The sequence below is a fragment of the Crinia signifera genome, chromosome 2 (genome assembly GCF_055691185.1).
Source record: "Crinia signifera chromosome 2, ASM5569118v1, whole genome shotgun sequence".
NCBI classification, from domain to species: domain Eukaryota; kingdom Metazoa; phylum Chordata; class Amphibia; order Anura; family Myobatrachidae; genus Crinia; species Crinia signifera.
The window spans coordinates 28,958,715-28,985,110 of record NC_139218.1 but is presented as its reverse complement, the minus strand read 5'-3'; the positions used below and the strand labels follow the sequence as shown (position 1 = coordinate 28,985,110).

Sequence of the window (26,396 nt, the reverse complement as noted above, 5' to 3'; positions counted from 1 at the left end):
TGTGGCTGAGAGATGTTTTATATTGTAGCAAGAGCCAATAGCTGATGGTAGACACGTCTGATTGGTGGTGTTAGACACACCCAATGGGCGTGTAAGACACCCCCTAATGAAATGTGCTGCGCACGCCTATGATAACTTGTATATTATTTTGAATCTCTTCTCTTCTGATGTTGCACTGAGAACAGTAATTCGCCAATGTCTTTGTGCTTTAAAGTTTGCATATGAGCTTCTGCACAAGTAATGTGGTGCTTGCTGGTCTCATGTTCACTGATGCGTTGGTAAGTATGCATCCAGTCCTTCATTCCATCTATAAACACACTTTTTTCAGTAATCTTGCTATATGCCAAGCATATTATGCAGTAGAGTGCATTTGAAGACTTGCTATAGGAAAGCCAAGAACGTCGAGAACCGTTTTTTCTTAGAAAAACCTTTTTTGGCACAAAAGGGAGACGGTCATCCATTGGTTGTATTGGATGTGACCGAAAAAAGAAAGCTCTCTCATTTTCCTTTGGCCTAACAAATACATTTGCATCTTCTTTATCCGGTGCTCCCGTCGTTACCTGTTCTGTTTCTTTCATCTTCCTAGGGGGATCTCCATCGCAGAAAGAGATCTCTGATTCCTCTCTTATTACTTCTATGAATGTATCGGTTGCAGTAGGGCATTCTGTACTGCGGCCAGCAGCTTCTCCTTGACTTACGTCTTTGGATGTCTGTGTTATTTCAGAAGGTCCAGCTGAACTATAATCCTGTTCTCTTCTTTCACCTGTTGGTGCTGTTTGCCGTGCCGATGAAAGCCCACCAGCAGCAGTAACCTTAAAAAGTTCAGTCAACTTTGTACACTTATCTGCTTCGGAGGCCAGCAGCTGCTTTTTCTTCTCACGCAGTTTTTGAGCGCCACCTTTAAATTTTCTTTTTCGATCCATCTGTAAAATTTAGCATTTTCAGTACTGTGTGTTACATGTATTTGTGAGTCCACATACTGTATACTTCATTGGGAGTCAAATGCTGAAATGTACAAACTGAGACCTAATATTTTTTTTAAAACTCATGTCACCATTTTCACATATCTACCCTTTGCCCATGTCAACTTGTGCATGTTGACCATGCGGTGTCCACCTATTGACTGTCGACCTACACAGTCGACCCTGTGATCCATACCCATTTAAATGAACACATAAACATAACCTCCTATATGGCAGAAGCCTTAGAAAAGGGAATTGTGCTGCTGGGGACCCTGCTCCTCCCGCTATGTAACTCTCAGTCTGTGGCTTCCTGTATCAGTGTGACATCAGCCTCACGTCACTGCTCTGTGCTGCTGGAGACCCTGCTCCTCCCATTATATAACTTTCAGTGTGTAGATTCCTGTATCAGTGTTGGGCTCACATCACTGCTCTTTGCTGTCTTAAGATGTGGCAGATGGTAGGATATAAACAGCAGACAGCACCATGTGCCTGGTTACCTGTGGTACATGCCAAGCTGACACACAAAACACCCGGCTACTGTCCCATGTATCCCTGCCAGTGTCTGGCACAGATTTCAGCTTCCATGCACAGTGCCAATGAAACCTTAAGAAAAATCTAGAAGATTCTGGAGAGAGCCGAAAGAATGTTTTCCTACTACCCGGCTACAATATACCAAAGGTCCTTATGGAACTATAAGCCCATTCCTATTGGTTAGCGCTGGTTAAAGCAGGATGCAATTAAAATTCTAGCGGTCAGCAGACAGAATCCCAATGCCGGAATCTCGACGGCCATGAGAACACCGGCGCAAGAACTTTGAAATGGATCAGTGCGTGTTAGGGTCAGGTTGGGGAAGGGGTTTTGGTTTAGGCACTAAAGGGTTAGGTCTAGGGGGACACTGGGGTTAGGTTTAGGCACTAGCGGGTAGGTTTAAGCCGCGTACACATTGGGTGATAAAATGAGCGGTATCAGTCATTATTCCGCACAGTTCGTACACACCCAACGGACGAGGCGTGCTCCCATGGGTCAGTAACGACCAGCGCTGTTGTAGAGAAAAGGGATTGAGCGGTAGATTTATTAAGCTCGGTGAAGTGATAAAGAGTCTGGTTCTTATCACCGGCCAATCAGCTCCTACCTGTCATTTTTCAAACCAAGCCTGTAACTACACAGTTAAGCGCTGATTGGCCGGTGATAAAAACCAGACACTTTATCACTTCACCGAGCTTAATAAATCTGCCCCACAGTCAGCATCCTAGAAGTCATGATGCTGGCGTTCATTTTATTGAGGCCAGCATCTTGACAGCCTACACAATACCGATTCCGGATCCCCTGTAATTTATATATTATAATTTTACCTTTCTCATAGTGAGTTCCTGTAAATCCACGGGGACAAGCACATTTGTTGGGGTCCGGGGCCACACAAGGTCCACCGTACCGACACTCTTCCTTGCAGAATGCTGTAAAGAATAAAACATCTATAAGACCCATGCACACTAGACAATGTGTTCAGTGAAAGATCTTGCTGAGGTCCTGACGCACCTGTGTTGATTTGATCAGATATAGGTACCCCAAGTGTCAATGTGCGAATCATATAAGTACCTATATATGATTGGCACAATGACAGTTGTGGATGCACTAACACAAGAAGTATCATCAATGACATTAATGCTGCATTCCCTATAGATTGTAAGCTTGCGAGCAGGGCCCTCCTACCTCCATGTCGGTTTGTATCTACCCAGTTTGTTTAATCACTGTTGTTTCCAATTGTAAAGTGCAATGGAATATGCTGCGATATATAAGTAACTGTAACGGAATCTGCTGCGCTACATAAGTAACTGTAAATAAATGCATCCTTTTCTTACAATCCCCTGTGATGTAAATATTACAATTTTACCTATGGAACAGTGAGTTCCTGTAAATCCAGGGGGATAAGTGCATCTGTTGGGGCCTGGGGCCACACAAGTTCCACCGTACGGACTCTCTTCCTTGCAGAATGCTACAAAGAATAAAAAATCTTTAAGGCCCATGCACACTAGACCAGTGGTCACCAAACGTTATAGGGTGTAAGCTACTCGGGACAAATGAAAGCACTTGAAATGCTACTAAAATGTAAAAAAAAAAAAAAATGGATCATTTAAAAATGCCTCTTACACATTATGCCACACACAACAATGCCCCTGAGATAAATAAATAAATAGGGTTTATAGAGGAGCAATAGCTGAATTACCCAAAGAACAGACTGCACCTGTGCTGCTTTCAGTCTTTCCTTTATATATTACTCCATCTTCATATATAGGAACTAGGTCACAATTAAAATGAAGCAATATTCCTGGTTTTGTTTAGGAATTAGGGGAGATCTAGAAAGTGGAGCAGAAGGAAGTGCTTCATAGTGCGATATAGTTTTTATTTAAAATATATTTCATTTAATATGAACCTCTAAAAAGATAAATTGGTACCCCACTATTTATCAATGAGAGCTCATCTACCACATTATATACGGGGATATTGAATGCATCTGATAGGTCAAGTCCAGACGCGTTTCATAATAAACAAAGTCTGGGCGTGACCCATCAGACGCATTTAAGAGCCACGTACTGGATATCCCTGCAAGGAAGTGAGAGACCTCTTCTGTCACTGAGGGCGGGATGTATTAAAATACACATCGCCGCCCTTCGCCGGCTGTCCGCCGCGATGCCAGCGCATATGTACAGATGGCGCCGGCCTTATTATTGCCGCCTGGACGCCATGGCGGAGGTTCTGGCGCATCGATATTTTTATGGCGCTGGCGTCCGCCAAGCGACATGGTTGCTCGCCATGTAATACAATCTGCCACCACTGGGTGGCTAATGCTCCATCAAGATACAGTCGGAGTGATTCCTCCATTCGCCGTATTACTATACTGTATGAGAAGCTCGTGCGCGATTAGACGCTCATGCACGATGAGGTGCTCGTGGGAAATGATAAAGTACAGTACAGTACAGTAAAGTAAATTAAAATGAGACACTAGTGAACGTACAATACAGTACAAGTGAGCAAATGGAGGAGGCGCTGAAGTCAAAGTGCCTCCTGCCTTTCCAGAGTTGGACGGTATCGACTTGCGCTAAAATAAAGTACAGTACTACAGTACATGACAGCACTAATCTATGAAAGGACAAACTCAGACAATCCATGAAAGAACTACAGGTATCAGACGCTGGCGGGCCGTCCTCGGGGTTCTCGCAAGGGGGGCGTCTCAGAGGCTGCAGGGGTACTGGTTTTGCCATCACATCCTGCCACGGATTACATGACAGTACAGTAGTCTAGTGGTTAGCTGCGCGGCAAACCAAGCAGGAGGCCCGAGTTCGATTACGGAGGGGAGGGGGTTGTAAGATAATTTTGATGTTTATTTATTTATTTATTCATTTATTCATTCATTTATTTATTTATTTATTTATTTATTTATAAATGCACAGTAATCAATAAAGCTAGCGTAGACCACTAAATGTGTACTGAAGGATTCACAAGCCGAGTCCTGACAGACCAGACTTCACGGAGGTTCAGGCGCATCTGCGGCCGAATCTAGATAGTACACTCGGGAGATTTAGCCGCTAATGCGACTGAACCTCCGCGAGGACCAAGAGTTACAGTATGAGTTGAAGCGTCCAGTGCGAGGTTTGCCGGGGGTGACTGGTTTAAGAAAGCCCTATTTCACACGCTGCAATACTGTATTGTCTCTTGCAAGGAGTAATGAAGTCAAGCGCCTCCTCCCCTCCCCCCAGGGGTGGAGGGGGTCGGCTAATACAGGTCATTACACTTCAACATCTCCTGCAGAGCAAAGAATCCACGAAGGGGCGGGCCGTGCCGTCCTCGGGGTTCTCGCCAGGGGGGCGTCTCAGAGGCTGCAGGGGTACTGGTTTTGCCATCACAACTGCTGCTCCTCCTCCTCCTGCCACGGTTTACATGACCGTGCAGTAGTCTAGTGGTTAGCTGCGCGGCAATCCAAGCAGGAGGCCCGAGTTCGATTACGGAGGGGAGGGGGTTGTAAGATAATTTTGATGTTTATTTATTTATTCATTCATTCATTTATTTATTTATAAATGCACAGTAATCAATAAAGCTAGCGTAGACCACTAAATGTGTACTGAAGGATTCACAAGCCGAGTCCTGACAGACCAGACTTCACGGAGGTTCAGGCGCATCTGCGGCCGAATCTAGATAGTACACTCGGGAGATTTAGCCGCTAATGCGACTGAACCTCCGCGAGGACCAAGAGTTACAGTATGAGTTGAAGCGTCCAGTGCGAGGTTTGCCGGGGGTGACTGGTTTAAGAAAGCCCTATTTCACACGCTGCAATACTGTATTGTCTCTTGCAAGGAGTAATGAAGTCAAGCGCCTCCTCCCCTCCCCCCAGGGGTGGAGGGGGTCGGCTAATACAGGTCATTACACTTCAACATCTCCTGCAGAGCAAAGAATCCACGAAGGGGCGGGCCGTGCCGTCCTCGGGGTTCTCGCCAGGGGGGCGTCTCAGAGGCTGCAGGGGTACTGGTTTTGCCATCACAACTGCTGCTCCTCCTCCTCCTGCCACGGTTTACATGACCGTGCAGTAGTCTAGTGGTTAGCTGCGCGGCAATCCAAGCAGGAGGCCCGAGTTCGATTACGGAGGGGAGGGGGTTGTAAGATAATTTTGATGTTTATTTATTTATTCATTCATTCATTTATTTATTTATAAATGCACAGTAATCAATAAAGCTAGCGTAGACCACTAAATGTGTACTGAAGGATTCACAAGCCGAGTCCTGACAGACCAGACTTCACGGAGGTTCAGGCGCATCTGCGGCCGAATCTAGATAGTACACTCGGGAGATTTAGCCGCTAATGCGACTGAACCTCCGCGAGGACCAAGAGTTACAGTATGAGTTGAAGCGTCCAGTGCGAGGTTTGCCGGGGGTGACTGGTTTAAGAAAGCCCTATTTCACACGCTGCAATACTGTATTGTCTCTTGCAAGGAGTAATGAAGTCAAGCGCCTCCTCCCCTCCCCCCAGGGGTGGAGGGGGTCGGCTAATACAGGTCATTACACTTCAACATCTCCTGCAGAGCAAAGAATCCACGAAGGGGCGGGCCGTGCCGTCCTCGGGGTTCTCGCCAGGGGGGCGTCTCAGAGGCTGCAGGGGTACTGGTTTTGCCATCACAACTGCTGCTCCTCCTCCTCCTGCCACGGTTTACATGACCGTGCAGTAGTCTAGTGGTTAGCTGCGCGGCAATCCAAGCAGGAGGCCCGAGTTCGATTACGGAGGGGAGGGGGTTGTAAGATAATTTTGATGTTTATTTATTTATTCATTCATTCATTTATTTATTTATAAATGCACAGTAATCAATAAAGCTAGCGTAGACCACTAAATGTGTACTGAAGGATTCACAAGCCGAGTCCTGACAGACCAGACTTCACGGAGGTTCAGGCGCATCTGCGGCCGAATCTAGATAGTACACTCGGGAGATTTAGCCGCTAATGCGACTGAACCTCCGCGAGGACCAAGAGTTACAGTATGAGTTGAAGCGTCCAGTGCGAGGTTTGCCGGGGGTGACTGGTTTAAGAAAGCCCTATTTCACACGCTGCAATACTGTATTGTCTCTTGCAAGGAGTAATGAAGTCAAGCGCCTCCTCCCCTCCCCCCAGGGGTGGAGGGGGTCGGCTAATACAGGTCATTACACTTCAACATCTCCTGCAGAGCAAAGAATCTCCTCCAGCTGGGTGGGGGCAGAGGTGGCCCTCTCCTCCTGGGTGGCGGCAGGGAGGCTTTCTGGAGCTGCAAATGTCAAAAAAAAAAGGACAAAATAAAGAGGGTGTATCGTGCAAGCAGGGGTATTTTTGAACAGGCTCCAGCAGGAACTGATGCCCTTACTCTGCTTCACTCTCTGACAAAATCCTCCCCACAGTAGATGGACAAACCCATGTGCACAGCAGGCGAGGCAGTGCAAAATGACACACCCAAATCTACTGTACAGTAGATACTGTAATTCTCTCTGCGCAAGTCCAGTAACACCTGCCTCACCTGCAGTGCACATGGGTTTGTCCATCCAAGAAGGATTTTGTCAGAGAGTGAAGAAGAACAAGGGCCTCAGTACATGCTGGAGCCTGTTCAAAAATACTTTTCCGGTACAGATGGTGAGAGCCCTGGTGTTATACTGTACAATACTTACCAACCGCGCTCAGAGACTCCTCCTCCAGCTGGGTGGGGGCAGAGGTGGCCCTCTCCTCCTGGGTGGCGGCAGGGAGGCTTTCTGGAGCTGCAAATGTCAAAAAAAAAAAAGGACAAAATAAAGAGGGTGTATCGTGCAAGCAGGGGTATTTTTGAACAGGCTCCAGCAGGAACTGATGCCCTTACTCTGCTTCACTCTCTGACAAAATCCTCCCCACAGTAGATGGACAAACCCATGTGCACAGCAGGCGAGGCAGTGCAAAATGACACACCCAAATCTACTGTACAGTACATACTGTAATTCTCTCTGCGCAAGTCCAGTAACACCTGCCTCACCTGCAGTGCACATGGGTTTGTCCATCCAAGAAGGATTTTGTCAGAGAGTGAAGAAGAACAAGGGCCTCAGTACATGCTGGAGCCTGTTCAAAAATACTTTTCCGGTACAGATGGTGAGAGCCCTGGTGTTATACTGTACAATACTTACCAACCGCGCTCAGAGACTCCTCCTCCAGCTGGGTGGGGGCAGAGGTGGCCCTCTCCTCCTGGGTGGCGGCAGGGAGGCTTTCTGGAGCTGCAAATGTCAAAAAAAAAAAAGGACAAAATAAAGAGGGTGTATCGTGCAAGCAGGGGTATTTTTGAACAGGCTCCAGCAGGAACTGATGCCCTTACTCTGCTTCACTCTCTGACAAAATCCTCCCCACAGTAGATGGACAAACCCATGTGCACAGCAGGCGAGGCAGTGCAAAATGACACACCCAAATCTACTGTACAGTACATACTGTAATTCTCTCTGCGCAAGTCCAGTAACACCTGCCTCACCTGCAGTGCACATGGGTTTGTCCATCCAAGAAGGATTTTGTCAGAGAGTGAAGAAGAACAAGGGCCTCAGTACATGCTGGAGCCTGTTCAAAAATACTTTTCCGGTACAGATGGTGAGAGCCCTGGTGTTATACTGTACAATACTTACCAACCGCGCTCAGAGACTCCTCCTCCAGCTGGGTGGGGGCAGAGGTGGCCCTCTCCTCCTGGGTGGCGGCAGGGAGGCTTTCTGGAGCTGCAAATGTCAAAAAAAAAAGGACAAAATAAAGAGGGTGTATCGTGCAAGCAGGGGTATTTTTGAACAGGCTCCAGCAGGAACTGATGCCCTTACTCTGCTTCACTCTCTGACAAAATCCTCCCCACAGTAGATGGACAAACCCATGTGCACAGCAGGCGAGGCAGTGCAAAATGACACACCCAAATCTACTGTACAGTAGATACTGTAATTCTCTCTGCGCAAGTCCAGTAACACCTGCCTCACCTGCAGTGCACATGGGTTTGTCCATCCAAGAAGGATTTTGTCAGAGAGTGAAGAAGAACAAGGGCCTCAGTACATGCTGGAGCCTGTTCAAAAATACTTTTCCGGTACAGATGGTGAGAGCCCTGGTGTTATACTGTACAATACTTACCAACCGCGCTCAGAGACTCCTCCTCCAGCTGGGTGGGGGCAGAGGTGGCCCTCTCCTCCTGGGTGGCGGCAGGGAGGCTTTCTGGAGCTGCAAATGTCAAAAAAAAAAAAGGACAAAATAAAGAGGGTGTATCGTGCAAGCAGGGGTATTTTTGAACAGGCTCCAGCAGGAACTGATGCCCTTACTCTGCTTCACTCTCTGACAAAATCCTCCCCACAGTAGATGGACAAACCCATGTGCACAGCAGGCGAGGCAGTGCAAAATGACACACCCAAATCTACTGTACAGTACATACTGTAATTCTCTCTGCGCAAGTCCAGTAACACCTGCCTCACCTGCAGTGCACATGGGTTTGTCCATCCAAGAAGGATTTTGTCAGAGAGTGAAGAAGAACAAGGGCCTCAGTACATGCTGGAGCCTGTTCAAAAATACTTTTCCGGTACAGATGGTGAGAGCCCTGGTGTTATACTGTACAATACTTACCAACCGCGCTCAGAGACTCCTCCTCCAGCTGGGTGGGGGCAGAGGTGGCCCTCTCCTCCTGGGTGGCGGCAGGGAGGCTTTCTGGAGCTGCAAATGTCAAAAAAAAAAAAGGACAAAATAAAGAGGGTGTATCGTGCAAGCAGGGGTATTTTTGAACAGGCTCCAGCAGGAACTGATGCCCTTACTCTGCTTCACTCTCTGACAAAATCCTCCCCACAGTAGATGGACAAACCCATGTGCACAGCAGGCGAGGCAGTGCAAAATGACACACCCAAATCTACTGTACAGTACATACTGTAATTCTCTCTGCGCAAGTCCAGTAACACCTGCCTCACCTGCAGTGCACATGGGTTTGTCCATCCAAGAAGGATTTTGTCAGAGAGTGAAGAAGAACAAGGGCCTCAGTACATGCTGGAGCCTGTTCAAAAATACTTTTCCGGTACAGATGGTGAGAGCCCTGGTGTTATACTGTACAATACTTACCAACCGCGCTCAGAGACTCCTCCTCCAGCTGGGTGGGGGCAGAGGTGGCCCTCTCCTCCTGGGTGGCGGCAGGGAGGCTTTCTGGAGCTGCAAATGTCAAAAAAAAAGGACAAAATAAAGAGGGTGTATCGTGCAAGCAGGGGTATTTTTGAACAGGCTCCAGCAGGAACTGATGCCCTTACTCTGCTTCACTCTCTGACAAAATCCTCCCCACAGTAGATGGACAAACCCATGTGCACAGCAGGCGAGGCAGTGCAAAATGACACACCCAAATCTACTGTACAGTAGATACTGTAATTCTCTCTGCGCAAGTCCAGTAACACCTGCCTCACCTGCAGTGCACATGGGTTTGTCCATCCAAGAAGGATTTTGTCAGAGAGTGAAGAAGAACAAGGGCCTCAGTACATGCTGGAGCCTGTTCAAAAATACTTTTCCGGTACAGATGGTGAGAGCCCTGGTGTTATACTGTACAATACTTACCAACCGCGCTCAGAGACTCCTCCTCCAGCTGGGTGGGGGCAGAGGTGGCCCTCTCCTCCTGGGTGGCGGCAGGGAGGCTTTCTGGAGCTGCAAATGTCAAAAAAAAAAAAGGACAAAATAAAGAGGGTGTATCGTGCAAGCAGGGGTATTTTTGAACAGGCTCCAGCAGGAACTGATGCCCTTACTCTGCTTCACTCTCTGACAAAATCCTCCCCACAGTAGATGGACAAACCCATGTGCACAGCAGGCGAGGCAGTGCAAAATGACACACCCAAATCTACTGTACAGTAGATACTGTAATTCTCTCTGCGCAAGTCCAGTAACACCTGCCTCACCTGCAGTGCACATGGGTTTGTCCATCCAAGAAGGATTTTGTCAGAGAGTGAAGAAGAACAAGGGCCTCAGTACATGCTGGAGCCTGTTCAAAAATACTTTTCCGGTACAGATGGTGAGAGCCCTGGTGTTATACTGTACAATACTTACCAACCGCGCTCAGAGACTCCTCCTCCAGCTGGGTGGGGGCAGAGGTGGCCCTCTCCTCCTGGGTGGCGGCAGGGAGGCTTTCTGGAGCTGCAAATGTCAAAAAAAAAAAAGGACAAAATAAAGAGGGTGTATCGTGCAAGCAGGGGTATTTTTGAACAGGCTCCAGCAGGAACTGATGCCCTTACTCTGCTTCACTCTCTGACAAAATCCTCCCCACAGTAGATGGACAAACCCATGTGCACAGCAGGCGAGGCAGTGCAAAATGACACACCCAAATCTACTGTACAGTACATACTGTAATTCTCTCTGCGCAAGTCCAGTAACACCTGCCTCACCTGCAGTGCACATGGGTTTGTCCATCCAAGAAGGATTTTGTCAGAGAGTGAAGAAGAACAAGGGCCTCAGTACATGCTGGAGCCTGTTCAAAAATACTTTTCCGGTACAGATGGTGAGAGCCCTGGTGTTATACTGTACAATACTTACCAACCGCGCTCAGAGACTCCTCCTCCAGCTGGGTGGGGGCAGAGGTGGCCCTCTCCTCCTGGGTGGCGGCAGGGAGGCTTTCTGGAGCTGCAAATGTCAAAAAAAAAAAAGGACAAAATAAAGAGGGTGTATCGTGCAAGCAGGGGTATTTTTGAACAGGCTCCAGCAGGAACTGATGCCCTTACTCTGCTTCACTCTCTGACAAAATCCTCCCCACAGTAGATGGACAAACCCATGTGCACAGCAGGCGAGGCAGTGCAAAATGACACACCCAAATCTACTGTACAGTACATACTGTAATTCTCTCTGCGCAAGTCCAGTAACACCTGCCTCACCTGCAGTGCACATGGGTTTGTCCATCCAAGAAGGATTTTGTCAGAGAGTGAAGAAGAACAAGGGCCTCAGTACATGCTGGAGCCTGTTCAAAAATACTTTTCCGGTACAGATGGTGAGAGCCCTGGTGTTATACTGTACAATACTTACCAACCGCGCTCAGAGACTCCTCCTCCAGCTGGGTGGGGGCAGAGGTGGCCCTCTCCTCCTGGGTGGCGGCAGGGAGGCTTTCTGGAGCTGCAAATGTCAAAAAAAAAAAAGGACAAAATAAAGAGGGTGTATCGTGCAAGCAGGGGTATTTTTGAACAGGCTCCAGCAGGAACTGATGCCCTTACTCTGCTTCACTCTCTGACAAAATCCTCCCCACAGTAGATGGACAAACCCATGTGCACAGCAGGCGAGGCAGTGCAAAATGACACACCCAAATCTACTGTACAGTAGATACTGTAATTCTCTCTGCGCAAGTCCAGTAACACCTGCCTCACCTGCAGTGCACATGGGTTTGTCCATCCAAGAAGGATTTTGTCAGAGAGTGAAGAAGAACAAGGGCCTCAGTACATGCTGGAGCCTGTTCAAAAATACTTTTCCGGTACAGATGGTGAGAGCCCTGGTGTTATACTGTACAATACTTACCAACCGCGCTCAGAGACTCCTCCTCGAGCTGGGTGGGGGCAGAGGTGGCCCTCTCCTCCTGGGTGGCGGCAGGGAGGCTTTCTGGAGCTGCAAATGTCAAAAAAAAAAAGGACAAAATAAAGAGGGTGTATCGTGCAAGCAGGGGTATTTTTGAACAGGCTCCAGCAGGAACTGATGCCCTTACTCTGCTTCACTCTCTGACAAAATCCTCCCCACAGTAGATGGACAAACCCATGTGCACAGCAGGCGAGGCAGTGCAAAATGACACACCCAAATCTACTGTACAGTAGATACTGTAATTCTCTCTGCGCAAGTCCAGTAACACCTGCCTCACCTGCAGTGCACATGGGTTTGTCCATCCAAGAAGGATTTTGTCAGAGAGTGAAGAAGAACAAGGGCCTCAGTACATGCTGGAGCCTGTTCAAAAATACTTTTCCGGTACAGATGGTGAGAGCCCTGGTGTTATACTGTACAATACTTACCAACCGCGCTCAGAGACTCCTCCTCCAGCTGGGTGGGGGCAGAGGTGGCCCTCTCCTCCTGGGTGGCGGCAGGGAGGCTTTCTGGAGCTGCAAATGTCAAAAAAAAAAGGACAAAATAAAGAGGGTGTATCGTGCAAGCAGGGGTATTTTTGAACAGGCTCCAGCAGGAACTGATGCCCTTACTCTGCTTCACTCTCTGACAAAATCCTCCCCACAGTAGATGGACAAACCCATGTGCACAGCAGGCGAGGCAGTGCAAAATGACACACCCAAATCTACTGTACAGTAGATACTGTAATTCTCTCTGCGCAAGTCCAGTAACACCTGCCTCACCTGCAGTGCACATGGGTTTGTCCATCCAAGAAGGATTTTGTCAGAGAGTGAAGAAGAACAAGGGCCTCAGTACATGCTGGAGCCTGTTCAAAAATACTTTTCCGGTACAGATGGTGAGAGCCCTGGTGTTATACTGTACAATACTTACCAACCGCGCTCAGAGACTCCTCCTCCAGCTGGGTGGGGGCAGAGGTGGCCCTCTCCTCCTGGGTGGCGGCAGGGAGGCTTTCTGGAGCTGCAAATGTCAAAAAAAAAAGGACAAAATAAAGAGGGTGTATCGTGCAAGCAGGGGTATTTTTGAACAGGCTCCAGCAGGAACTGATGCCCTTACTCTGCTTCACTCTCTGACAAAATCCTCCCCACAGTAGATGGACAAACCCATGTGCACAGCAGGCGAGGCAGTGCAAAATGACACACCCAAATCTACTGTACAGTAGATACTGTAATTCTCTCTGCGCAAGTCCAGTAACACCTGCCTCACCTGCAGTGCACATGGGTTTGTCCATCCAAGAAGGATTTTGTCAGAGAGTGAAGAAGAACAAGGGCCTCAGTACATGCTGGAGCCTGTTCAAAAATACTTTTCCGGTACAGATGGTGAGAGCCCTGGTGTTATACTGTACAATACTTACCAACCGCGCTCAGAGACTCCTCCTCCAGCTGGGTGGGGGCAGAGGTGGCCCTCTCCTCCTGGGTGGCGGCAGGGAGGCTTTCTGGAGCTGCGACATCCACTGGGACTGCGGAAAAGCACACAAAAAAACGACTGTGCTGTACAGTACTGTATATTCTCTAACACGAACATACTGTACTATAAAGTACAATGTGTTAAGGTACTGTATCAACACTACAGTACATACTGTACTGTGCAGTACATAACAGTACAGTACAGTACAGTACCTGCCAAAATGACCCATTCCAGGAGGGATGAAATGCTGTGGTCCTGTACAGTATCCCACATGTTTGAAAGTCAATATGCAATGTTCCGCTCTGTACTGTATACAGTATACTGTACTGTACTTACAGTGGCGGTGCTGTCTCTCCCGCAGCGTCATCCTGCTGATACCTGGAAAAATAAGAAATACAGTGCGTAAGGCATACTGTAATTACTGCAGATACAGTATTTGTAGGCCCCATATCAAAAGTTTGTAAGGGCCCACAATTTACTGTACAGTACTGTACAGTATGTCATGAAAACCAATGCTGTAGGAAATCACCCATGGCAACAAGCATGTACTGTACAGCATACAGTAGTTGCCTTCCCTCTTCAGCAGGAGACTCCCTGAAATACTGCACAGTACTGTAGCAGCAATCTCCATCTCTCTCTCATTAGTCCTACACATTATGCCATACTGTACACCAAAATACTGTACAGTACCTACTGTATTACAGTACAGTATGTACAGTATTTTACCACATTCCATAATGTCCATTACCCATTACTACACACACTATAATGCTCATTGCATATTAGGGGGTTAACATGCTCGTTGCCATGGGATGAACCTGGTCTTCCAGGTGTTGCACACTCTGGAAGGGATTAACATGCTCATTGCAAAGAATTTACTGTACAGTACATGATCTGCCATGGATTCCGGGGGTTAACATGTTGACATCACCCCAACCATGGGCTGGAAACCAGGTCTGGTGGCTGCAGGAATGGGAATGTAAGAAGTGGGGTCCAGGCCCTGGAGTTGGAGAGCGGAACAATGCTCAGAAGGACCTGTCTAATACTGCTCCCCCCAAATCTGTATCAATACCACTGCTGACTCTGGCGCTCTCAGACCCGGTCCAAAAAACCTCTCTGTCCAGGTCAGCGCCCCCCCCCCCCCACACACAATACAGTATCTCCATGTACAGTACAGTAGTGTACTGTATGGAAGTACTGTAGACACACCCTTCAGGTGGAGAATGACACACCCCCTAATTCTAAATTCTAATTCTAATAGCAAGTTCTGTAAAATCTACCTGAACAGTTGTACAGCAATCAGCACATTAAAAAAAAATACAGGTACAGTATACTGTAAAATCCCCCATGGCAACAAGTAAAAAAATACTGTATACAATAGCACTCAACATTGTACAGGTACAGTATGTACAGTAAATGGGGGAAGGGAAACAGTAGAGATTGGGTGGGTGCACTCTGCAGATCGCTATAAGAGGGCGTCCAACTAATTGAGTATTTTTATTAAAATTCAACTTTTATTGGGTATACTTTAAAAGAGAAGGAGTATTCTAATTACTGATTCTCATTAGAACAAGTGTATAGAAGTGCATAAAGGTTAGAAAAGTGATTAAAATTAATCGTGATGTAGATGCTTACTTTATTGCTTTGTGTTTCTGTCTCATATAGTTTTCTAATCTGTTATTCAATGTTTATTAATTAAATGTTATTTTCTGACTTGGTATGTCTTTATTTGTATCAGGTTAAATAGCCTTGGGCTATAAATTAGGTGCGCTGGACAGATGCTGGTCGTTGCCCTTGATATTAGCACTACTGCACCAGCCCTAGTGTCAGGCCCCTGTGTATTTTATGGATTTTTTAACCAATTTTTTGGTGTAGGCACTTCATCCAATATTGTCAGAAAAAACACCTTTTGTATTTCCGCAGTTTTTTTGCTTTATTACTATTATGCCAAATCACATGTGCACATAGATTTATCATCCAAAGGTGACAGTATACGGTATTCTTAACGTTCTAGAGATATACTCTGCTACACTTGTTTTTTTGAATGAATTGGCGTTCCGTGCGGTTATTTGCCGCTATATACGCTACAGTGTTTCAACAATCATTTGCAGGTAAATCTAAGCACCTCATCTGGTGCTGATAATATATCTTCTAGACTTTAATCTGTTAATGAGCAGCTTTACACTTATGTATTGGGCAGGGGACAGTTCTCAGCCGCGTACCGTGTATGTTAAATAAACGCTGGCTGTTTCCCTTAGTGTCAGCGCTATAACCCAAATATACAAGTTAGGTTTTTATGTGGTCACTATATCAGTGCTCATTGAAACAGTATACTGTCACAGTTATTTATTGGGCAATCTTTCTATGTTGCTTATCGCACCAATTTATTAATGTGTACACACCATCCAATTTTATACTAAGAGACTTTTTATATCCCTATCGTTTCATGAGGCTTTATTGCTAGTGTATAAGTCACTTGTGCATATAGCCTTCAAAGAGTGAAAGTACAGGTCATATGGGGTTCCCAGGATATATCTGACAAAACCTGTTTGTTATGTCTTTGACCTGTGCGGTGACTTGCCGCTACATATGCTGTAATATTCAGCGGTCATTTATAGCAGGTTAATCCCCTCAATATGAGCACCTAATCTGGTGCAAACTAAATATCCTCTGTACTTTAATATGGTAGCAGGCAGCGCTGTACATATGTATTAGGTAGAGACAATCTTCTGCCGCGTGCTATGTACACTTAGCAAACGCTGGCTGTTTTCTCTCCGTATCAGCGCTGCAGCTTGCACATATATAAGTTTAGGATCCTGTATGTTCCCTGTATTCACACTCTGTGTGACAGTGTGTTATCACAGTATGTTGGTGGTGTACCTATATTGCGTTGCGCACCAGTATATTGGCGCATACACACCATCCAACTTTGTCAGAGAAAAAATCCCTTTAATTCTCTGCCGTTTTTAATGCTTTGTGATTGGCATGTTAAATCATATGCACATGTGGGTTTAGCAGTCACAGAATAACAGTATAAATTACATATATTTATTAGAGTCACTGACAGCGCTACACTGATATACTAGGCAGCCATCAGCTGCGTGCTATCTGAACTGAGCACACGCTGGCTGTGTCTCTCTCCGTGTCAGCGCTGTGGCTCAAGCGTCTGAGTAAGACTTTTATACATTCATTATATTTTTATGAGACAGTATATATACACAATATTGTTTAGGTGGCATTCCTATAGTATTTAAGCTAATCTACATCACGCGCCTATGCGCATTTCACCGGCTGTGCCGGCTTCCTCAGGGCAAGCCGATTGTCCTTCAGGAAGGATATTTATGCTATTTCCTTGGTAACTGTTGTCATGGGGCGGGTCGACGTTGTGTTGGTCTCAATGAATTATCCAGACTTCAGAATAGAATTTTCCAAATGAAGATTTGTATTCATATTAGTTTAGTATGTTTTTATTTTCTGGATCACTCGCATTCCATTCTCAATGTGTTTCTCATGAGTGTATATAGATTGGACATATTTTATTCAATCTACTGATCCCTATTATATGACTTTTATTGTTACTATCCTATCAGATTTTTGATATTAATTATTATTTTTAATCACTCTTTTTTAATTCGTTTTTAAAGTTATTATTGGTAACTGGAACCTTCTTGGTTTCATTAATTATTTTAAATAGATCATCTTTCCGTTTTGTCACGTTTGATTATTATTGTATGGGCATTTTTTGGCATATTTCAATAATGATTCGTTTACTGTAATCATTTCTTTTCCCTATTTTGTCCAATATGTTCTTATATCACTGAATCACTATTTGGAAGGGAATTCTTGTTCATATGCTGGAGTTGGATTCTATTCAGGGAATGGTTATAATGTTTTGTTTTTTAGAAACATTGTTATTCTATGATCAGCTACTTTGTCTAGATGTCCCAAATAGTTGTAATGAGTATTTTTGTGTGCTGGATAATCCTTGATGATTCCATAGTTATTATTAGAGAGAATAAATATTTATTTTGATTATTAAATTGTTACCATGATGAGGTTGTAGTTATTCTCACATAATCATGGGAAATGGATACTCAGTTCATTAAAAGCCATTACTAAAAGTGATTATTCAGTGCTATACTATTTAATAATATATAATATTAGTGCTAGGTATGTTATTATATTTTTTATTTTTTATGTGAATATAGTTGAATTTATTGTGCATAATTTTAGTTCTAAATAATTATTGGATGATCTAAAATAACAAGAATAAATAATAATGTAAGGAGATAGGGAAATGCCCATTCTCATATAGTGAAATACACAAATAAATAAATAAATATGTAAAGTGCAAAGTGATCTGATAAATTAGATTCATATTATGGTGATAGTAATGATTCTAGTGCCATAAGTCTTAATACTAATCTTTGGAGTATTTTTTGTGTTTTATATTTTTTGTGTTTTATATTCAATGTATTGTTTCTCTTATATTTTTTCTTCTTCTTTTTATTGTTATTGTTGTTTATTTATTCTTAGGTGTTTTATTATTGTCTATCTATTTCCTTCTTTTTATGATCTCATCTTGTAGTTGTTTATATTATTAATTGTTCTCTCCAGTGATGATATTGTATTTTCTTTTTAGATCTCCTCCAGTACATCTCGTTCCTACTCCACAGGTGCCCATCGTACTTCTGGTGAGTATTGCATAATTTTCTTTGTTTCTTTATTAGATTGATCAAATTGTGGTTTTCTGGATGTTCATAAATTCAGGCTTAAATCCTTATATGGATGGTGTTGTCTTTCTGTATTGATTATTCAAGATAGGTCATGAAGTTGTTGTTCTCATTCATTCCTTTTGGTATGACGGTATCCATCTGGAAAATCATTCTGGTCTCTCTTCTTGCCAGTTCTTGTATCGAATTCCCTCCCCTTATCCCCATTTTGATTTTTTCTAAACCATAGGCTTTCAAGTGACCTGGGTTGCACTCATGTTTCAGCTCAAAGTGTCGTGCTACACTTGTAAGTTGTTTAAATCTTGCACGATCCTTTTTGGCATTTTTGATGTTGTTCACATGTTCTAGGACCCGTACTTTTAACTTTCTGTTGGTCATGCCTATGTATTTTTTGGGGCAACTGCATTGTAGACAATATATTACCCCCATCGTGTCACAGTTGATGTAACCTTTTATTTCGTTGGTCTTTCCGAATTTGTCTTGATATGTTTTGGTTTTGGTTTTGTCAGGAGACATTGAAACAGATCTGTTCAGGAAAGATACTGCTACAAATAGCATCCTCCATTTTAAGAGTTCCCACTTCCCAGCTACTAAGAAGAACATCCCAAAAGGAGAATTACTCAGGATAAAGAGAAATTGCTCAAACACAGAAACCTTTGAAAAAAGAGCGGAGGAATTGGAGACACGACTCACACAAAGAGGCTATAGCCGAAGAAATATCAGAAAACATAAGAAGGATGTGAGAAGGGTGGACAGACATCAACTATTAACACCGAAGATAAAATCCAATGAGAACAATGACAACAAAACCCGCTTTATTGCCACTTACTGCAACCAAGCAGAGGAAATACAGAGTATCCTGCAGAAACACTGGGGAGTTCTACTCACAGATGAACAACTTGCATCCCAAATAGGAACAAAGGCCAATGTAAGTTGGAGGAAGTCGGCCAACCTAAGGGACCGACTTGTGAACAGTCATTTCTCCAACAAAACACACAAAGATGTAGCAGATGGAAGTTACATGTGTGGGAAATGCAAAGCCTGTGAATACATGCTCAAAACCAAAACATATCAAGACAAATTCGGAAAGACCAACGAAATAAAAGGTTACATCAACTGTGACACGATGGGGGTAATATATTGTCTACAATGCAGTTGCCCCAAAAAATACATAGGCATGACCAACAGAAAGTTAAAAGTACGGGTCCTAGAACATGTGAACAACATCAAAAATGCCAAAAAGGATCGTGCAAGATTTAAACAACTTACAAGTGTAGCACGACACTTTGAGCTGAAACATGAGTGCAACCCAGGTCACTTGAAAGCCTATGGTTTAGAAAAAATCAAAATGGGGATAAGGGGAGGGAATTCGATACAAGAACTGGCAAGAAGAGAGACCAGAATGATTTTCCAGATGGATACCGTCATACCAAAAGGAATGAATGAGAACAACAACTTCATGACCTATCTTGAATAATCAATACAGAAAGACAACACCATCCATATAAGGATTTAAGCCTGAATTTATGAACATCCAGAAAACCACAATTTGATCAATCTAATAAAGAAACAAAGAAAATTATGCAATACTCACCAGAAGTACGATGGGCACCTGTGGAGTAGGAACGAGATGTACTGGAGGAGATCTAAAAAGAAAATACAATATCATCACTGGAGAGAACAATTAATAATATAAACAACTACAAGATGAGATCATAAAAAGAAGGAAATAGATAGACAATAATAAAACACCTAAGAATAAATAAACAACAATAACAATAAAAAGAAGAAGAAAAAATATAAGAGAAACAATACATTGAATATAAAACACAAAAAATATAAAACACAAAAAATACTCCAAAGATTAGTATTAAGACTTATGGCACTAGAATCATTACTATCACCATAATATGAATCTAATTTATCAGATCACTTTGCACTTTACATATTTATTTATTTATTTGTGTATTTCACTATATGAGAATGGGCATTTCCCTATCTCCTTACATTATTATTTATTCTTGTTATTTTAGATCATCCAATAATTATTTAGAACTAAAATTATGCACAATAAATTCAACTATATTCACATAAAAAATAAAAAATATAATAACATACCTAGCACTAATATTATATATTATTAAATAGTATAGCACTGAATAATCACTTTTAGTAATGGCTTTTAATGAACTGAGTATCCATTTCCCATGATTATGTGAGAATAACTACAACCTCATCATGGTAACAATTTAATAATCAAAATAAATATTTATTCTCTCTAATAATAACTATGGAATCATCAAGGATTATCCAGCACACAAAAATACTCATTACAACTATTTGGGACATCTAGACAAAGTAGCTGATCATAGAATAACAATGTTTCTAAAAAACAAAACATTATAACCATTCCCTGAATAGAATCCAACTCCAGCATATGAACAAGAATTCCCTTCCAAATAGTGATTCAGTGATATAAGAACATATTGGACAAAATAGGGAAAAGAAATGATTACAGTAAACGAATCATTATTGAAATATGCCAAAAAATGCCCATACAATAATAATCAAACGTGACAAAACGGAAAGATGATCTATTTAAAATAATTAATGAAACCAAGAAGGTTCCAGTTACCAATAATAACTTTAAAAACGAATTAAAAAAGAGTGATTAAAAATAATAATTAATATCAAAAATCTGATAGGATAGTAACAATAAAAGTCATATAATAGGGATCAGTAGATTGAATAAAATATGTCCAATCTATATACACTCATGAGAAACACATTGAGAATGGAATGCGAGTGATCCAGAAAATAAAAACATACTAAACTAATATGAATACAAATCTTCATTTGGAAAATTCTATTCTGAAGTCTGGATAATTCATTGAGACCAACACAACGTCGACCCGCCCCATGACAACAGTTACCAAGGAAATAGCATAAATATCCTTCCTGAAGGACAATCGGCTTGCCCTGAGGAAGCCGGCACAGCCGGTGAAATGCGCATAGGCGCGTGATGTAGATTAGCTTAAATACTATAGGAATGCCACCTAAACAATATTGTGTATATATACTGTCTCATAAAAATATAATGAATGTATAAAAGTCTTACTCAGACGCTTGAGCCACAGCGCTGACACGGAGAGAGACACAGCCAGCGTGTGCTCAGTTCAGATAGCACGCAGCTGATGGCTGCCTAGTATATCAGTGTAGCGCTGTCAGTGACTCTAATAAATATATGTAATTTATACTGTTATTCTGTGACTGCTAAACCCACATGTGCATATGATTTAACATGCCAATCACAAAGCATTAAAAACGGCAGAGAATTAAAGGGATTTTTTCTCTGACAAAGTTGGATGGTGTGTATGCGCCAATATACTGGTGCGCAACGCAATATAGGTACACCACCAACATACTGTGATAACACACTGTCACACAGAGTGTGAATACAGGGAACATACAGGATCCTAAACTTATATATGTGCAAGCTGCAGCGCTGATACGGAGAGAAAACAGCCAGCGTTTGCTAAGTGTACATAGCACGCGGCAGAAGATTGTCTCTACCTAATACATATGTACAGCGCTGCCTGCTACCATATTAAAGTACAGAGGATATTTAGTTTGCACCAGATTAGGTGCTCATATTGAGGGGATTAACCTGCTATAAATGACCGCTGAATATTACAGCATATGTAGCGGCAAGTCACCGCACAGGTCAAAGACATAACAAACAGGTTTTGTCAGATATATCCTGGGAACCCCATATGACCTGTACTTTCACTCTTTGAAGGCTATATGCACAAGTGACTTATACACTAGCAATAAAGCCTCATGAAACGATAGGGATATAAAAAGTCTCTTAGTATAAAATTGGATGGTGTGTACACATTAATAAATTGGTGCGATAAGCAACATAGAAAGATTGCCCAATAAATAACTGTGACAGTATACTGTTTCAATGAGCACTGATATAGTGACCACATAAAAACCTAACTTGTATATTTGGGTTATAGCGCTGACACTAAGGGAAACAGCCAGCGTTTATTTAACATACACGGTACGCGGCTGAGAACTGTCCCCTGCCCAATACATAAGTGTAAAGCTGCTCATTAACAGATTAAAGTCTAGAAGATATATTATCAGCACCAGATGAGGTGCTTAGATTTACCTGCAAATGATTGTTGAAACACTGTAGCGTATATAGCGGCAAATAACCGCACGGAACGCCAATTCATTCAAAAAAACAAGTGTAGCAGAGTATATCTCTAGAACGTTAAGAATACCGTATACTGTCACCTTTGGATGATAAATCTATGTGCACATGTGATTTGGCATAATAGTAATAAAGCAAAAAAACTGCGGAAATACAAAAGGTGTTTTTTCTGACAATATTGGATGAAGTGCCTACACCAAAAAATTGGTTAAAAAATCCATAAAATACACAGGGGCCTGACACTAGGGCTGGTGCAGTAGTGCTAATATCAAGGGCAACGACCAGCATCTGTCCAGCGCACCTAATTTATAGCCCAAGGCTATTTAACCTGATACAAATAAAGACATACCAAGTCAGAAAATAACATTTAATTAATAAACATTGAATAACAGATTAGAAAACTATATGAGACAGAAACACAAAGCAATAAAGTAAGCATCTACATCACGATTAATTTTAATCACTTTTCTAACCTTTATGCACTTCTATACACTTGTTCTAATGAGAATCAGTAATTAGAATACTCCTTCTCTTTTAAAGTATACCCAATAAAAGTTGAATTTTAATAAAAATACTCAATTAGTTGGACGCCCTCTTATAGCGATCTGCAGAGTGCACCCACCCAATCTCTACTGTTTCCCTTCCCCCATTTTTTGTATATATCTAGTTATTAGAGAAGGGTAGCACCACGTTTTATTCTCTCTTTGTACAAACGAAAGGTCAATTCAAGACCAATATAGATGAGAGAATGCAGACATAGCCTATAAAAGGTGTACAAAAAGGACATATCAGTGCGGAATAATTCCCTTTCCCCTATTCCTTCATATTATTGACAGTATGTACAGTACTTACTTTGCCTGAGGGAGTCCAGCAGTTGAGGGTCCCGACGGACCAGGTCGGACCATCTCCTCTGGAGGCTCCTAACTGGCCTGTCTCTATGGAACCTCACCCTGATGGCTTGACGGGCCCCCTGGTAGGCCTCCACAATCTCCCGATTAGAGACCAGGAGCCTGTCCCGCCAAGCCACCAGGGTGAGGAGCTCCCCTCTGCCAAAGGGCCTTGCCCTCCTGACTCTGCCAGTGTCCGACATACTGAACAGGTCCAGGTACAGTACTAGCGATACTGATAATGGCGCCTACAGTATACTGCATTAGCGTGTGCGCCGTGCGTCCTATGCGCCGTGCGTGCTATGCGCCGTGCGTCCTATGCGCCGTGCGTCCTGTGCGGAACAACGTCCCATTCTGTGCGCCCGCCGCTGAGTAGTGGGTACAGTAGTTTATCAGTAGTTTATCAGTAGTTTTTATATACTGTAATAAATTACTTATACAATATACTGTAAAATGTAATACTATACTGTAAATATAAATAATTATATTTTAATCACACAGTATATTGTCAATAATTATATCTTAGTTAAAACTGTAAAATTTGATACTATAATATTAAAGGTTTAACGCCGTAATCGAACACGGGTCTCCGGCGTGAAACACCATGCAGATAACCACTACACTACAGCCAAGAACTGTACAGTGTAATGACTACTATACTACCATGACTGATTCTACACCCAGCCTGTAGCTTAACAGTCAGGAGCTGACGGGGAAAGCAGGGCCTAGCGACGGGGAGCGGATACCGTCGTTGCTGCTCGAGCGTCTCATTAGCTCGAGCGTCCAGTTAGCTCGAGCGTCTCATTAGCTCGAGCGTCCCGTTAGCTCGAGCGTCATGCGTAATGCTGCAAAACCATATTGTGACCAAGTTTCCAATATTGTGACCGCCTTTAGAACAATACTGTACTGTATACTGAGACGCATAGCGTCCGTGTCGTACAACCTTTAGAACTACAGTACGGTGTTTGATGTTACGCATTAGCGTCTGTGCGGCTACATCTCCTAACTGTCACTGCGTCTATAGACGCAGTGACAGTTAGAAGCCATGACGTACATGTACGTCATGTGTCGGGAAGTACCTCCCGGCCATGACGTACATGTACGACACTCTCTGTCCGCATCAGCATGATGCACTCTCGGCTGAAGAGACTGGATCACGCTCGTGCCAGCGGCATTAGAGAGGTGCTCATCGTATAATAAAGTTCATGTAATTCCTGCGCATCATGCACGCGCTGAAGCACAAATCTTACGCATGCGCAAATGAGGTTTTTAAAAGTGACATCTGGTGGTTGGTCTGTGATATTGCACTCGTCGTGAAGCGCCACGGCGATTCGCTACATGTATGCGCCATGGCGTGTGTCGGAAACATCGCCATAGGCGGCAATAATAAGGCCGGCGCCATCTGTACTATCATATGCGGCTGGCATCGCGATGCGGTGACGGAGCCCCCCCCCGCAATACCTGTACTCTCGGGGGGTCTCCGTCACCTCCCTGCCGCCTGGCACTCCCCTCACGCCGGGGACAACTAAGCAGGCTGTCCCCGGTGCCTCCTCCTCCCCCCTGCAGCCGGAAGGATGTCCGGCTGCTTCACTAGGGGGAGGAGGGGTTTACCTTCCGGGGTCCAGGAGGACCCTTCAGGAAGGTAAGCCAGAGGGGGGGTCGGCGAGGCGGCGGGTTTGCGTCGGAGGCGGCGAAAAGAAGCCCATAGGCTTCCATAGGTTATCACCACCCAAAGGTGGCGATACCCTTCAATGCGGTATCGTTTTTGATACATTGGAAAATGCGGTGAAACCGGGATTTTACCGCATTTTCCGTTTGATACATCTCGCCCTCAGACTGGCTTTTAAAGATGCTAACGCCGCTGCAGACCTCACGAACCAGGGAGAATCTAGATGCCAGTGACCAGCTGACTTGCGTTTTATATCATGTTGTATTTGAGCCCACACTGATGAATAGTGGGGTACGAGACCAATCTATTTTTATAGAGTTTCATATTAAATGACATTCATTTTAAATAAAAACAACATTGCACTATGAAGCGCTTCAGCAGGGCTGCCACCAGAAATACTGGGGCCCAGGACAGACACAATAGGCAGGCCCCCCCCCACACACACACACACACACACACACACACACACACACACACATTCGCCCCTAATAGGCTGCCAGAACGCAAGCTCAGACTTCTGACTGCCTGCTCATCAAAAACCTACCTTCGGTTCGTGATTGGTTCCCCTGCCCGCTTAATTTTTTGGGGTAAGCGACTGTAGATTTTGGTGACCCTTAATGGGATTAACCCTTATATTTATCCCTCCAATACTTTATAAAGTGACAGCATGTGATGGTGGTGAGGTCACACAATAGTAACCACCTGGCAGAGAATACTCCAGGCGATATAATGAGCAATATCGCTCGTTTTATCGCCCAGTGTGAATGGCGCTATACATGCTACATCCCTCTCCTGAATTGCAAATACTGCACTCAGGGAGTGGGTGCACATACCTCCCAACATGACCCTCTCCAGGAGGGACAAAATGCTCTGTTCCTGGACTTCCCTCTTAATTTATGTTCACATCACCTGTGTTCACAAGCTGGTGGTTAAATAAAAAAATGTAAAAAAAAAAAAAAAGAAGAAGAATCATTATTACCCTGTTTGTTTGAAGCACGTCTTTGAGGAAGAAGAGGGGGAGAACTGGAAAGCTGTCTTCCTCCTGAACCTTATCACAACTTCAGTGCAAACATTCTGGCGGCAAGGGCTGCATGTGGGAGATGTCCTGTGACTCATCAGTGCTCACTCCTAGCCTGTCGGCTGAATTGCATCATGGGATTTGTAGTTTATATTTAACTGCTCATCATCTGAGCAGTAAAAAATGAACTACAAATCCTATAATCCACTGTTCCTGCTTCTCTGTCTGCCCAGCCAGGTTCCTTCGTCCTCATTTGTCTGACAGAGTGACAGCTGAATCCCGGCAGCTGTGTACCCAGCGTAACAGTCGGGCCAGAGCTGCATGTGTATTGCCATTCGGTCTCGGGCCCCAATTCTATCCGGGGCCCAGGACTCAAGTACCCCCAGAGCCCCCCCCCCCTCTCGGCGG

The 26,396-nt window shown here is 44.0% G+C and overlaps 1 protein-coding gene across 4 annotated transcripts; it reads right to left on the bottom strand.

The window, feature by feature from the left end:
• LOC146059540 (uncharacterized) lies at window positions 1–26,088 on the bottom strand. Of its 4 annotated transcripts, XM_083171862.1 has the most exons (5): window positions 7,138–7,225; window positions 6,647–6,743; window positions 2,854–2,955; window positions 2,315–2,416; window positions 1–923 (listed from the first exon to the last, which is right to left on the bottom strand). In XM_083171862.1, the coding sequence occupies exons 4-5, from the start codon at window positions 2,321–2,323 to the stop codon at window positions 144–146; spliced, it is 789 nt and encodes a 262-aa protein (XP_083027988.1). In that variant the 5' UTR covers window positions 2,324–2,416; window positions 2,854–2,955; window positions 6,647–6,743; window positions 7,138–7,225; the 3' UTR covers window positions 1–143. The 4 variants fall into 4 exon arrangements, 3 of the variants coding, with proteins under 3 accessions (XP_083027988.1, XP_083027989.1, XP_083027987.1); XM_083171863.1 differs by lacking the exons at window positions 6,647–6,743; window positions 7,138–7,225 and adding an exon at window positions 25,950–26,088; XR_014470265.1 differs by lacking the exons at window positions 1–923; window positions 2,315–2,416; window positions 2,854–2,955; window positions 6,647–6,743; window positions 7,138–7,225 and adding exons at window positions 12,926–13,012; window positions 13,407–13,511; window positions 13,796–13,837; window positions 25,950–26,064.
• Between the last annotated feature and the right edge of the window lie 308 nt (window positions 26,089–26,396).